This window comes from Erpetoichthys calabaricus, chromosome 2 (genome assembly GCF_900747795.2).
Source record: "Erpetoichthys calabaricus chromosome 2, fErpCal1.3, whole genome shotgun sequence".
NCBI lineage: Eukaryota > Metazoa > Chordata > Cladistia > Polypteriformes > Polypteridae > Erpetoichthys > Erpetoichthys calabaricus.
Window position 1 is genome coordinate 310,749,201 of NC_041395.2, and position 14,126 is coordinate 310,763,326.

The following is a 14,126-nucleotide window of genomic DNA, read 5'->3' on the forward strand; positions in this document are numbered from 1 at the left end:
CTATATTCATAATGGCTAGCATGGTACAACACCCTAGTACTTCTCATATTTGATAAAATGATGTGCCATTTGTCCTTTCACTCCATGGAGATGTAACTTAAAAAATAAAATGCATTTTGTCTTGAACGGTTTATTAATTATTAATTTATGAATGGGTTTCAACTGCTGAATGACACTTATAAATATGAAATCATGGTGTACAGCACTAAAAAAAATAAGAAACCATAGCTGAATGCAATACAGCACGTTTAAATAAGGCTGTGACAGAGATTTCCTATGTGCAGTAACAATGGCACACCATCTTTCCTAACAGGTCTGTATATCAATTCTTTTGCAATACATACTTTGATAATTTAACAGATATTGCACTGGTAACTGCCAGGAACAGAATGGATGAACAAGTATGACAAGTGAATAATGTGAGATGGACAGAAGGCCAAAGTAACTCTCTAAGGGTACAGAAGAGGGTTCTGACACTGAACAGAGTGAATATTATGGAGGAAATGCAGCACAGGACATACCAAAGTCTGACTATTTAATTAAAATTCTAGACTGTGAAGAGACCATTAAGGTGCTGTCAATGTCCAGCATTGCCAAGTGAAAACAGACTCTGAGAAAGATTCAAGGTATGCTTTACAGCTGTTCAACAACTACTGTAGCTTGGGGACAATGAATAATCACTTTAGAATATTTGAAATCTGTTTCTAGAGAAAGGAAAATCTGATTTATCCTCTCAGTCTTTTGGATAAATGATTTAGAAAAACTACTCTGGGCATTCATTATATCTTCAAAAAGAAATGTAAAAGTAAATTAATAATAATAATAAAAATATCACACAGTAAAACAATCTTACTTTATTGGGAAAAAAAACCGACAAGCAAAAATGTGAAAAATAATTCTAAAAAAAGACCTCTAATACACATGTGGTATTCATTTAATTAATACCAATGTCAGATTAGAAAAACATGTTTTCCAAAACAAGTAAATATTCAGTTCAGTCTTCACTTGAACCACAAAATCAGTAGCCCCTGCAGTGTACTGCAGTCTTCTTGTTTCTGTCGTACACCTCACGGCTGTTGTTCTCTTTCGTCTACTCCAAGTTCCTCAGATACCTCAGGTGTAAAGCAGCAACAAATTTACTTGGAAAATAAGATGCAAAAACCTCTTCTTCCAACTTCTACACTTCACCTCTCCTCAATTCATAAATTTAACTCTATACACTTCAGTCTCCCTTTACAGTATAGCAGGCAGTTGAACTGTTTTACTATCATAATTAATATGAAATTCACTCCACCTATTTATTTATTGATTGATTTTATTTTAAAAATAATTAATCTACTGTTGAAGATTTTATACAGGGGAATAATAAAATAATTTAAGAAAGAATGGCAAATATTCAGAAAAAGAAAGGGTTTCAAAATACATAAACATATGCCAAAGACTTGGTAGAAATATTAGAAGAATATTAAAATCCCAAAGAGAAAAAGGTTTTTGAGGACTGAGGCTTAAGGTTTAAAATGAGCAAGTCTGGACTGGAAGGGCATTCTGGCATTGACTTATGACAGTTAGATAAAGTACATGGAAGTTGCTGAATTTTGCAAGGACACATCCAGCCTTGTAAAATTGCCTAATCCAACTACAAACACACCTCAAAATAGAATAGGCAAAGGACAAATAGATGTGGACAAATTTGTTGGTACCTCTCAACGAAAAAAGAAGAATCTACAATTGTCTCTGAAACAACTTGAAACTGACAAAAGTAATTAGCACTCATCATGGTTTATTCTTTATTTATATAAAAAAAAAAAAATCAACAGAATATTTCAAATAATAACACAAAACAAAATGGCATGGACAAAATGATGGAACCCTTAACCTAAAAATTTGTTGCACAACCTTTAGAGGCAATCAGTGCAAACAAGTGATTCCTGTAGCTCTCAATGAGACTAATGCCCCTGTCAATAGTTAGTTTAGATTCTCCTTAGCAGACTGTTCCAGCTGTGTCAGGATTGAAGGGTGTCATCTCCAGACTGCATGTTTAATTTCTTTCCATATATATTCTACAGGTTTCAAAACAGGGCTGGCACAAGCCCCCTTCAGAATAGTCGAATGTTTTGTTCTCAAGCACTCTCCCATTCTTGGTTGCTTTTAGCTGTGTATTTTATTCTGTTGGAGTATCCATTACCTATGACTGAGACACAACTTTCTGACACTAGGCAGTACATTTCACTGTAGTGGATCTTGATACTCTTGATATTTCATTGTTCCCTACAGAGACTCCAGGCACCCAATGCCAGTCGTAGCAAGGCAGCAACAAAACATAACCGAGCCTCCCCCATACTTCACTGTAGGTATGGTTTTCTTTTGTTTAGAAGCTTCATTATTTTGTCTATGTACATAGATCTTAACTGACTTGCCAAAAGGCTCTAGTTTTGTCTCATCCGTCCAAAACACATTCTCCCAGAAGTATTGGGGCTTATAAATATGCATCTTTTTATTTTCTTTCAACAGTGGAGTCCTCCTGGGTCTTCTTTCATTAAGCCCACTGTCACTTAAAAAGCAACGGATGGTGCCATCAGACACCGATGATCCTTGACCTTGGAGTTCAGCTTGCATTTCTTTGGAAAATGTCCTTAGCTTTTTGTCTACCGTTCTCCATATCTTTCTGCCCATTCTGGGATTGACTTTCCTCTTGTGGCCACGTGCAAGGAGATTGGCTACAGTTCCATGGACCTTAAAACTTCTTAATATTTGCAACTATTGCCACAGGAACATCAAACTTGTTGGAGATGGTCTTCTAGCCTTGGCCCTTAACATGCTTGTCTATAATTTTCTTTTTGATCTCAAATACCTTTCCCCTTTGATTTCTCTGGTCAATATATTCAGTGTGGAACACAAGATGATACTAAACAGCAGAGCAACTACTTTATTTCCATTTAAACACACTGAATGGCTAATCGTAACCCTTTACTATGTTTGTAACTATAGTATAACATGCTGAGCTCACAAGTGGATATACCTTTAATAAAAATAACCTGAACAGAACATTAACTAAATTGGCTGGTTTAACTACATATTTACAACACAGAAATTGCACTTGATTTTACCATTTATAAAATAATTCCTTTAACTAAAGTTGCATCATTTTGGTGACAATAAAATGGCTTATTTCTGTATCATTTAAAAATGTACTGGAGTTTTTGACAACTGGATGGCACAGTTGCAGAGTGTTTAACACTCACAGCTACAGATTCCTGGGATTGAATCCTAGTTCTGACACTATCTGTCTACATGGAGTGTACCTGATCTCAGCGTGTTCACATGGGTTTCTCCCCTGGATACTCTGCTTTTTCTCACACGTCCACGCATATATGTGTGCTAGGGTAACTGTAAGCTTTCAACTGGCACTGTGAGAGTGGATGTGTGAATGATTGTTCTCTGCAATAGAATTGAACTCCATTTATAGTTAGTTTCTAACTAAATCGCAATGCTAACCATACTCTGGACTAATCAACTTCACAAAAAGGTTGAATGGATAATGAATACTAGAAAACGGTGTCTAATCTATTAGTAAAGTCAGAGATAGAACGTTCTCAAAGTTCAAATGAAATTCAAATCAATATTATATTTTACTGAATAGCTATTGCTCTGAACCACTGAAACTGAGATAAAATTATGTATTACATTAGTGGCAACCAAAGCTTTGCCTGATACTTGTTTAATGTTTAATTTTGAAATTTATTGTCAATTGTCAATTTATTTATATAGCACATTTAAACAAACATAGTAATGCTGTGGCCAAAGTGCTTTACAAAAATAGAACAAATTAACATAAAACATAAATAGAAATAAAATATATGAACATAAAATAAAATACATAATACATAGAAGTAATGTTATATACATAAAAAATAGAAGTAATGTAATATAATCACAAAGAGGAAGCCATCAGTATTACTGAAGGTAACTGAATGCAAGTGAGTAGAAATGAGTCTTTAATCTTGTTTTAAACAGTTCAATTGTAGACGACTCCTTTATATGATGAGGTGAAGAGTTCCACAGGCTAGGTGCGACAGCTGCAAAAGACCTGTCCCCCTTGGTTTTACACTTGGTACGAGGGACAACCAGAGACAGCTGACCAGAGAATTTATTTGTGTACAATTTATGTACAAGCCTGAGATATTCAGGTTTTTCATCTGCATAAAATATCTTCTTTATGTGTAATGATGAGTGTGCTACTAAGGCACATTAAGGACAATAAGGGCACTTTTGCACTGGTATATTTTTGAATACTTGGGACTATTGGGCCCATTTGGAAAAATATTATTGCTTAATCACACATTATCTACTATGCTCATGAAGACATGTTAAAAAAAATGTCTACAGCTAATGTTTTTGGATAATTCAAAATGTTCCTTTAAAATTTATTATCAGGATTTTAAGTATTATGCAAATTTTACATATTAAAATCTTAGGGTGTATTGTATCAGAATAAAAACTGTCAATTAATAAATTAAACATTTTCATGTTTATACCGAGTACAATAAAAATTACTGGTAAAATATGCACGAAAACTAACTCAAATATTGGAAACATAAGCCATTAAAAAAATTTAATAAAAAGCATATTTTTAATATCTTCATGGTTATACCTTTTTGAAAAAAGCAAATACTGCCAAACTAAAACACACATTTAAACTAATGTAAATTGTTTCTTTTCGTGCAAAAATAAGAAGCACAAAAAATTCAAATGTCCACAACAGTCAACATCAAATATGGGACTAAGCTGCTTGCAACAGCTGAAATGCTCTTTTAGCAGAGCAATGTATGAAGTGCTTCATCTGATTTTAAAAATAACAAATTTATTGGAAAAATAACTGCCAAAATTTCAATAAAGATCTATTTTAAGATGTATGGTCTCAAGTGAAATTAAGAATCTGCTAGTGATACGTCTGAATGTTCCACACGTTGTGACAAAGATGAATACAGGTAATGAAAAAGATATAAATGCAAGACTAGGGTAAAAAATGATGTAACTTTCTAAGTACAGGAACTAAAATGGTATGGGCTTTTGCTGGATGATATGAAACTGAGCCAGAAATTCACGGACCTCTAACATCAAACTACTTAACCAATTAACCCCTGAGGAGCAGAAACATAGCCTGAAGGTGTCTGAACATCTCTAGCTTTTTTCTTCTGCAGTGTGCCTGATGAGAGCGATTTGTTTAAAAGCGATGGGTTTATAGGTTAGCTGACACCTTCATTGCTAGGAATTTTAATTAACTTCTCTCATAGTCAATATGTTAAAAGAAGCCGTTCCATTATCTGGGGGCAGCAGTCTGTTTCAGACCTTGCTATTTCAGCCATCAAATTGAAGAATTAATGACGTGGATAATCGTCTCTAATTCCGAAATTTGCATTAAGAAGAGGCTAGGGGAAAGTGGCGCCAGGCCTTAATAAAACGGCTGACCGGCTCAAAAACTCCAGCCCTCAGCTTGCTAAGTAGCAACAGCCTGCAATGCTCTAGGAAATGGCTTGAGACAGAATAGGGCCTTTATGAGAATATTTCAGAAAATTACATCATCAAGGTGTGTTTGATCTAGACTTTTGTGATCTGACATCCATTTTTTTTTTTTTTTTTTGCCAAGATGTTTTTTCCTGGGAGTGTATGCCTTGATATAATATATACATTTAATGCATGGGTAAGCAATATTAAGTGTTAGCAGGCAGGTGTAGGTTTTTTAGTAAATGTCAATGAGCATGCAGGTTAACACCTCTAGAATAATCATAAGCCTGCTAGTTATAGTCAGAGTGATTGTGTTTTCAGAAGGAGTTATCCTTAATGAATACCACAAAAGAATTAAAGTTTCTACAAGATATTATGGCTATTGTAAGTTCACTTTTTTGGCTAGTTTAATATGGCGTGGAAGGAAAACTGGATGGAGTATCTAAGAAAAAATTCAAACAGACTAGGAAAGCACATGCAGGCTACAATAACTGATAATTCAAAATTGCCCCATGTGAGTGTCCAATCAACTGCTCACACATTTCAGTGGCTATGAAATGTTTTAAAGTAATTTCAAAATAATTACTTCTCAGGCTTATGCTCCCACATTATGATGTAAAGCACCCACAACTCTTGCATACCTTTACTGAAATGCAAGATCAGGTTTTCTGTAAACAGACAGTTGATGGAGTAGGTTCTGTGCTCTAGATTCAGCCCCATAGGCAGAATTTCCAAACCTTTTTAATAGACTCTTTACACCAGATATTTCTTTCTTGCACAAGGTGAAATTAATCATTTTCTTCAATAGCGAAATGTGAGAAAACCTAACAGAGCCTAAGTAGTCCTTTGAAGAGCATGACATCTTGGACACTTACAAAAGAGCTGACACAAGTTGATAATTACAACAATTGTGCTAATATAATGGTCCTCCAATATTATTAGCAAATGTAATGATAATAACAGTAAAATAATAATAAAACAAATTACACATTAATATATTATAATTTTAATTTCCGTTTCAGCTTCTGAACCACATTCTAATACCCCTAGCCAAGAAATAGCAATAATGCAGAATGAGGAAATGCAATAATCTCTCAAAATTAACATACATTTATAACTCTAATAATAATATTGCTCCTCCATCCATCCATGGATCTTTAAACCCATTTATTTAGTTCTGTGTTTTGGGGAGCCAGCACAGGGCAGGAAACAACCCTGCATGGAGGTGACAGTCTATCACAGGGTGTACAGATAGGCCAACTTAGAGTCACAAATCAACATTATCCTTTACTTGAAGATTTTAGTTTTTCTCAGATACATATTTTGAAATATTTTTAACTAGGAAGTCTAACTGGAAAATCAATTAAAAAGTATACTGAAAACAAAATTCTTACAATTTCACTTTTAATTGCAGACAAAAGTTTAAAAAATTAGCTTGTTGAACTGAACTAAAAATGTGTAGTTTGACTTACTTAAAGAAGTGGACTTTCAGCACTAATAAAATAGGACTATATTACAATAAATTTGTGCACTTCTCTGGTGGCCAGCATCCATTTTAATATAGTTTTAAGTAGTTAAGTTAAAACATAGCAATTTATTCAAGATTTACATTTTATTCTGTAGACAATCATGCCATTTTTATGGTGGAATGTCTGTACTTAAAAGTGAAATAAAAGCAAGACTTCAAAAAATACTGCTGACATAAAAGTAAGCAAGACACAGCATAAATAATGACATATCCTGGATAATCCCAATAATGCCTTGGTAATATGTATTGAGTTACTGAGATGCAGAGGTCATTAAAAAGCATACAGTATATCCTGTAGCCCATTGCCTAAGTAATCATAGATTATTACATATCTTCAAGTTGCCCTCCAGCTTCCTTGCAAACAACCCTCAACAAAAAAGGTACGTGGATATCCATTATATAGTGATGGAATTTCTGTGCTTTTATTTTTTACCACAGATTTCCTCTATCAAAAAGGGTGAACTAAAACATTGAAATTATTGGGATGCATGTTTGTGTCTCAACTACAGATTTTCAGAAGGCAGGAAAAATGTGATCCTACCCAGAATTGGTTCTTCCCTTATTGCTGATACAGCCAGGATAAAACCTGTCTTCTTGCTCCATGCTTGTAAAAAAGATGAATGTTTAAGACTGGAATTGAATAAATAGAAGGATGGAATTTCTTTTAACATTTTGATAACTGGATGGTTTTCAGTTTCTTAACATTGTTGAAAAGTTTCCTGTAATTTCTTTTTAAATTAAAATTCTTCCCATGCTTATGTGGCGACACTGGGAAGCTTACATAAACAATATATCATGGAAATATTTTCTTTCTTACGAGGCACTACTTTTTGTGCTACTTTCATGTTAACAAAATTCTGCATTTAGGATATCAAATATATTTCAATATAACTAGGAGAGGTCCAGATCAGAAAGTTTGTCATAAAATATACTGTTCTCTATTTCTGGACATTTAAATAAACACAGTTATCAGAGCATTGACACACAATGGTGTTCACCAACTTATAGGCAAACACTAAGCCATTTTAATAGAGGGACTTGAGCATCCATGAAGCTTGGTATCTATGAAGGGTTCTTGAAACCTATCCCCAGTGTGTATCTAATGTATACAATATACATACACACACACATATACATGCATACATATATACAAACACACATACGTCTAGGTAGCAATTACTAGAATTAATAAGTGTATGAATTTAGCAAGATTTGATTAGCTTTCTTTAACAGTGCACATGTGCAAAGGAAGCTTATTAGCTATTTGAGAGTATAACTGAAAGCATCACCCATTTTGAAACGGTCTTGTAATAAGCAAAGAGGAAAAAAAATGTTACGTGTTGTAGCATTTAAGTTGTAGCCTTGATATGAACTTACTGAAAAATAAGCCTTACTTTACTGGTTGGCAAAATATGGGTGGCACTGCAAATTACACATTATCACTGACAAGTTCATATTATGATGTTCCAGAGGTGAATGATTTTTTTTAAATTGCCATAAGGAAACAGTATCACATTCACCATTGTATGTGGGGGAGAACCACTAATTGATCCTTCGTGGAGGAAAAATGGCTGTAAATCTCATGCTCCCTCATACATATCCAAACACCTGCAGACGTATCCAGTGACTCTGCATTCGCTTTCAGAGTTTGGAACTGGACCCTTTCTGCTGTTATACAATTTCATGTTGTATATCTAATATGAACATAATAAAGCTATCAGTAATACTTTTTTTTAATTCAACAGCTAACATTGCTTCCTAAAAAGAACTTTGCAGTTGTATGTTGAATAAGTTACTGTTTAATGCAAAATACAAAGATAATTCTTACATTGTATAAACACAGTGTATCTTTGCATTACTGTATGGTTTACTCTTTTTTATAACTATTTTAAAACAATGTATGAAAAACGTTTAATTATGAATTTGGGATACACAAATGTTCAACTACAATGTTCCATAGTTGTACAAGGAAAGAAGAAAACACATTTAAAATAATTATAGATTCAAAAAAATAATTGTGACATTTTCTTACTGTTTCATACAGTGAAAAGTATGCAACATCAGTGATAAAGCAAAAAAGACAATAAAGGAAAATAGAGTTACAGTATTAGTATAGAGTTTGGATAAAGGCAATGGTTACATTTGCTTCAGCAATACACATGAAATTCCAGATGCAGTATATTTACTTTTTACTTTTATTATAGTATAAATACCAAAATGTAAACATTTTAAGAATAATGACGTTTACTAACCATAAAAAATAAAGTAATTTTAAATAATAGCGGGTTGGAAAATGGATGGATGGATGAATATAAAAGAAAATCTAATACATACTATATTAAAAACAACCACAGCAACCAAAGAAATCTAGGAACGACACCTGATAAAATTCATAATGGCAAATCATGAAAGCATCATCCACAAAGAGCAGAGATGCAATTCTCAGGATCCCAAACTGGAGATTTTCCAGTCCCAACAGTGGCTAAAACAATAATGAACAAATGATTACACAAAATACACTCAACACAGTACCACTGTGACCTTAAATAGACTTGACATAAATATAAGGGCTTAACCCTTCTGCCTTAAACACAGGTACCAAATGGCACACAATAACATTCTTGGAATCCTTGGAATATACTTGTAGCATCTTTCATAAGAACCCAAGTGATACAAGGCCATAAACCTTCCCATAGTTTAAAAAGAATGTCTAGAGAGAACTAGCCAACTCCCATAGCCTCTGAAATAAATGTGCAAGAAGAAATAGTTCAACAGTTTCTAACCAAACAAGAATCAACATGTTTCTTTCTGGATTTAAGATTTCACGGAGTCCCTGCTCCAGAACATTGACTCAGACTTTCCCAGGGAGGCTGGGGAGTGTGGTACTTCAGAAAATGGAGTATACTTTCAAGTCACGCCCTAAAATGCCAGATCTGAGGCATCTTGATTTCGATAGAGTAGTAAGCAGCAATGTTTACCTAGATACTTCAAATGAATTTCATTGATTTCAATGTTTTCTGACAGATCTTATCCATCACAATGACCTTTGCATTATAGAGAGTGTTTTAACCACTAAAGTAACCAAAGTGCTATGGTGCAACTTGGATTCTTTAATGATATTTAGAAATAGGATATTTTGTAACTTGTTCTCCTGATAGGGTTATCAAATACAAAATGGCTGGGAGTTGTACAAATAGCAATCCAAAAATTTGATTTTGGGATTAAGGAATTAATAAAAATGGAACGCTCAGAAAAAAAAAAGTCATCAGTACTAAAATCACAGCTCTTGACAAAATAAAAATGTGATTAGTCATAATGACAAAAGTAAGTAGTATTCTGTGATACTCCTATATAAAAAATAATATGGAAAAGACCATAATTTAAATGTATTGTATTACCTTACAGATGGACTAATGGCCACTGACCACACCCGGTCAACAGTGGGTATAGTGTGCAGCAATTCTACAACTACGTCTGAAGATATGGACCATACCTGTTGAAAAAAAAATTAATTATTGATTTAATTTGCACATAATATATTTCAGCATATTTGTAATGCATATAACTTAATTACCTGCTTAGAGACACATGACATCTATTGCTGGTTTATTAATCTGCACTACTTTATAATACAGGACATGTGAATATACAATAGGTAGGTTTATTATACTAATCACATTTAGTACTAGGAGTGACAGTCTTGTATTGAGTACTTTTTCTCCATAGAACATTTAAAATAATTTTACAGCTTACTGAAAAAGTACAAAATACATTATATCAAGACATTCAGTACACTGCAACATGTTTTGTGGTTCTGGCTTTATTACTATGGGGAAAGCATGTAGCACTTCATACATTACAGTCCTCTGTTAAATAATAAGTCATTTAATATTAAATGTGTGGAAATATTATTCAAAAGCATTCAAGGTACTATAAACAATGTAGTTTAATAAACCTAGTGGAAATATGACAGATTTTGTAGATCTTGGATGGAGCTCCAGACTGAAGGAGATTGATAGTTATTTTATATTTCTTCCATTTCCAAATAATCACACCAACAACTGTCACCTTGACCAAGCTTCTTGCTGATGGTCTTGTAGCCCATTCCAGCCTTGTGCAGGTCTACAATCTTGTCCCTCTTTGCTCTTTGGTCTTGCTCGTGGTGGTGGAGAGGTTAGAATGGAATTCAGTGGACAGGTGTGCTTTATACACATGAGTTGAGAGCAGGAGTATCTGTAATTGATTGATTGATTGATTGATTTTAATCTGTGTGCCACAAGGGCACACAGCCAATCTGTGGGAGCCAGAATTCTGGCTGGGTTGTAGGGGATCAAATACTTATTTCTCTCAATGACATGCAAATCAATTTGTAACTTTTATGTAATGAGTTTTTTCTGGATTTTTGGTTGATATTCAGTCTCTCTTCATTAAAATGAAAATACCAGTTAGAGACTGTTCATTTCTTTGTAAGTGAGCAAAGTTACAAATTAAGCAGGGGGATCAATAATTATTTCCTCCATTGTATATACATATTCCAACTAAATTAAACACAGGTAAAATCCATACATAAAGCCTATGGTAGTGCCAGGCTCAAAAATGGGGCAAGTGTTTCCAATGCACGCCCTTATTCACAAAAGTTTCACTAAGACTTTTTTTGGCTTAAACATATCAGCCAAAATGTTCAAAACCAAAGAGAAATGTTCAGTAAACTTCACTAATAATAGAGGGAACCCTATGTTATGTTATGTGATTCAGGAGATGCAGAAATTCATGTTAATTGAAACAAAGATATGCTACAACACAGGCACACATTTCATTTTAATGCTAACTCGATACCACCCTGGAAAATAATCTGGCACTTTCTTGTATTATTGTACTGTGTTAATAAAGGAGGAATTAAATTACAATAAATAATGATATATAAATATACAATATAAAAAATAAAAATAATAATGATGTTCTTTTAAAAGCAGTAAATGGTCCCACAGTAAGTCAAAAATTGAGATGTATCAAGATGCATTTAGAATCACATTCTTTTTATATAGTGTAATGGATGTTGCACAACTTTGTTTAATTAATGAAATAAGTACCAAGGCTTGTGAAATATATCCATTCACTTTTACAGTATCAAACACTATCAATTTGGTTAACAATATGACAAAGTCAGTATAAAAAATATTAACATTGAACTTCAGGCAGATCAAATTCTTTTAATAGCACTGCATTTCCTTTTCTTGCTTATTTTTTTCAATGGGCCACAAACAAGCAGTCAAATCACTAAATACACATGATATATTAAAAAAATTAATTTAGCCTTACTAGACAACTATTTGATTTTTGCACTCCATGCATTCGCATACCAAAGACAGAGGATCCTACAGGCATGATTGCTGGCTATGCAAAATTCATTCCATTAGATCAATTAAAAGTAACAATTTCCAAATTTGGCTTTTGCAGAGTCATTCTTCTACACTGGGATCTCATATCACGTCAGGTCTGGGTCAAGAAAGATTACACTGAATATGCAAGGTTAAGTTTAACTTAGCTTCTGGACATGAATAAAAATTAAATATGCAACAGTGAATAGTAAAAGCTGTCGGGATTGCTCAGAGTACATGAAAATCAGGTTATAGTGCAAATACAAGTTTTCTGAGGCACTAGCAATTAACCTGTATCTAACAGGAAGAAAAAACTTGCTAACATAATACCTCAGTATAAAGTCAGCCTGACCTGTTCCAACCTGTACTGATCTACCACAGATGTGGATATTTAACATTGTAAAATGAGTAGTAGATTTATCAATGTAAATTAATGGTTCACTGTGGGATTGACAGTCAAAAGTATACAGTACTCATTTAAGCTTGAGCAGAATTGGGAAACAGGGTATATACTTCATTTCACTTACAGATTCAGCAAGAACGGTCACATTTGCTGATGACACCACTCTTGTGGGTCTCGTCACAATACGTATCACAGTAGTTAAAGAGTGCAGCCTGAACAGTTTGAAATTAAATGCTAATAATTGTATAGCAATTTAATAAAAGAATTGGTAGTGAACATTAAAAAAGGCAAAAGATTACTCACAGCAATACACCATATGCCCTGGATATGCCATAGTGGCAGTGGATAAAAGTAGTGAGATTTCATGAAATCAAGTTTTTATATCTCTAATTCAGTATAAATTCATCAGCATTGTGCCCCTGAAGTTTTTTTTTCTGTCTTTCCTGGCCATCTGAACCTAGCACTAGACTTATCTTCAGAGACTTAGAAAACACAGAGTCCTTATACTGTATGTAGATTTGTTTTTATTACCTGTGTATGTATGTTATGTGAGCGCATACTGATTTATTCCTATCTATTATTTCTGGTTTGTCATTTATTCATTTTTATCTTTATCTATTTCAATTTTTTTTTCTTTTCTTGTTACTTTTTTTTATAATCTCGTAAAACACTTTGAGCTACATCCTTAGTAAGACAATGTGCTTTTTTAAGAAATAAATGATAGTGTTCTTTTCAGTTATATCTGCTATGAATGGCACTATAATCTAAAATTGTGAAAACACACAGAAAATGGAAATAGTTTTTTTTACATTTTCATTGTACAAAATAATAAGAGCACACTAAATGAATGAAATTTGATGAAAAAAGGAAAAGATGATACCAGATCTTGCTCCCAAGGCCGATAAAGCCACAAGGCAGAGATATACATATTTTTTATGCACATAACTAAATTTACAAAAATACATGAAAATGGCAAGAAAACAAGCAAGTAAATAGGTACAGACAGATGAATTTACATAGAAACAACTTACATATCTGCATCTTAGATTGCACCTGTTGCCAGGGTAACCTTAATGTCAAAGAAGATGCTTTCTGCTACTTATTGCCTGGCAAAAGCTATCTGGGTTTGCTGCTAATGTGAAAGTCTTCTTTTAACAGTTTTGTCTCAAAATACAAAGAAATCATTAACATTAGACTGTTTTGAAGAAAGATACAAGCAAAACATGGCAGTAACAAAGGCACAATAGCCATGTTGGCTTGAGAGACTCTGTCACTGCCTCAGATCACTTCCTAAATGTGTAATTGGCATCTG

The 14,126-nt window shown here is 33.6% G+C and overlaps 2 protein-coding genes across 2 annotated transcripts in view; one reads left to right on the top strand and one right to left on the bottom strand.

Moving 5' to 3' along the window:
• LOC114647247 (cytosolic purine 5'-nucleotidase) overlaps positions 1 to 14,126 on the top strand; it is a 1,192,165-nt gene that overhangs the window by 1,054,979 nt on the left and 123,060 nt on the right. The gene's annotated exons all lie outside the window — the stretch shown is intronic.
• Positions 1 to 14,126, bottom strand: part of fbxw4 (F-box and WD repeat domain containing 4) — a 223,638-nt gene that overhangs the window by 137,375 nt on the left and 72,137 nt on the right. Inside the window, exon 5 of the mRNA XM_028795904.2 lies at positions 10,432 to 10,526. Within this exon, the coding sequence (XP_028651737.1) occupies positions 10,432 to 10,526 (95 nt within the window). The remainder of the gene's footprint in view (positions 1 to 10,431; positions 10,527 to 14,126) is intronic.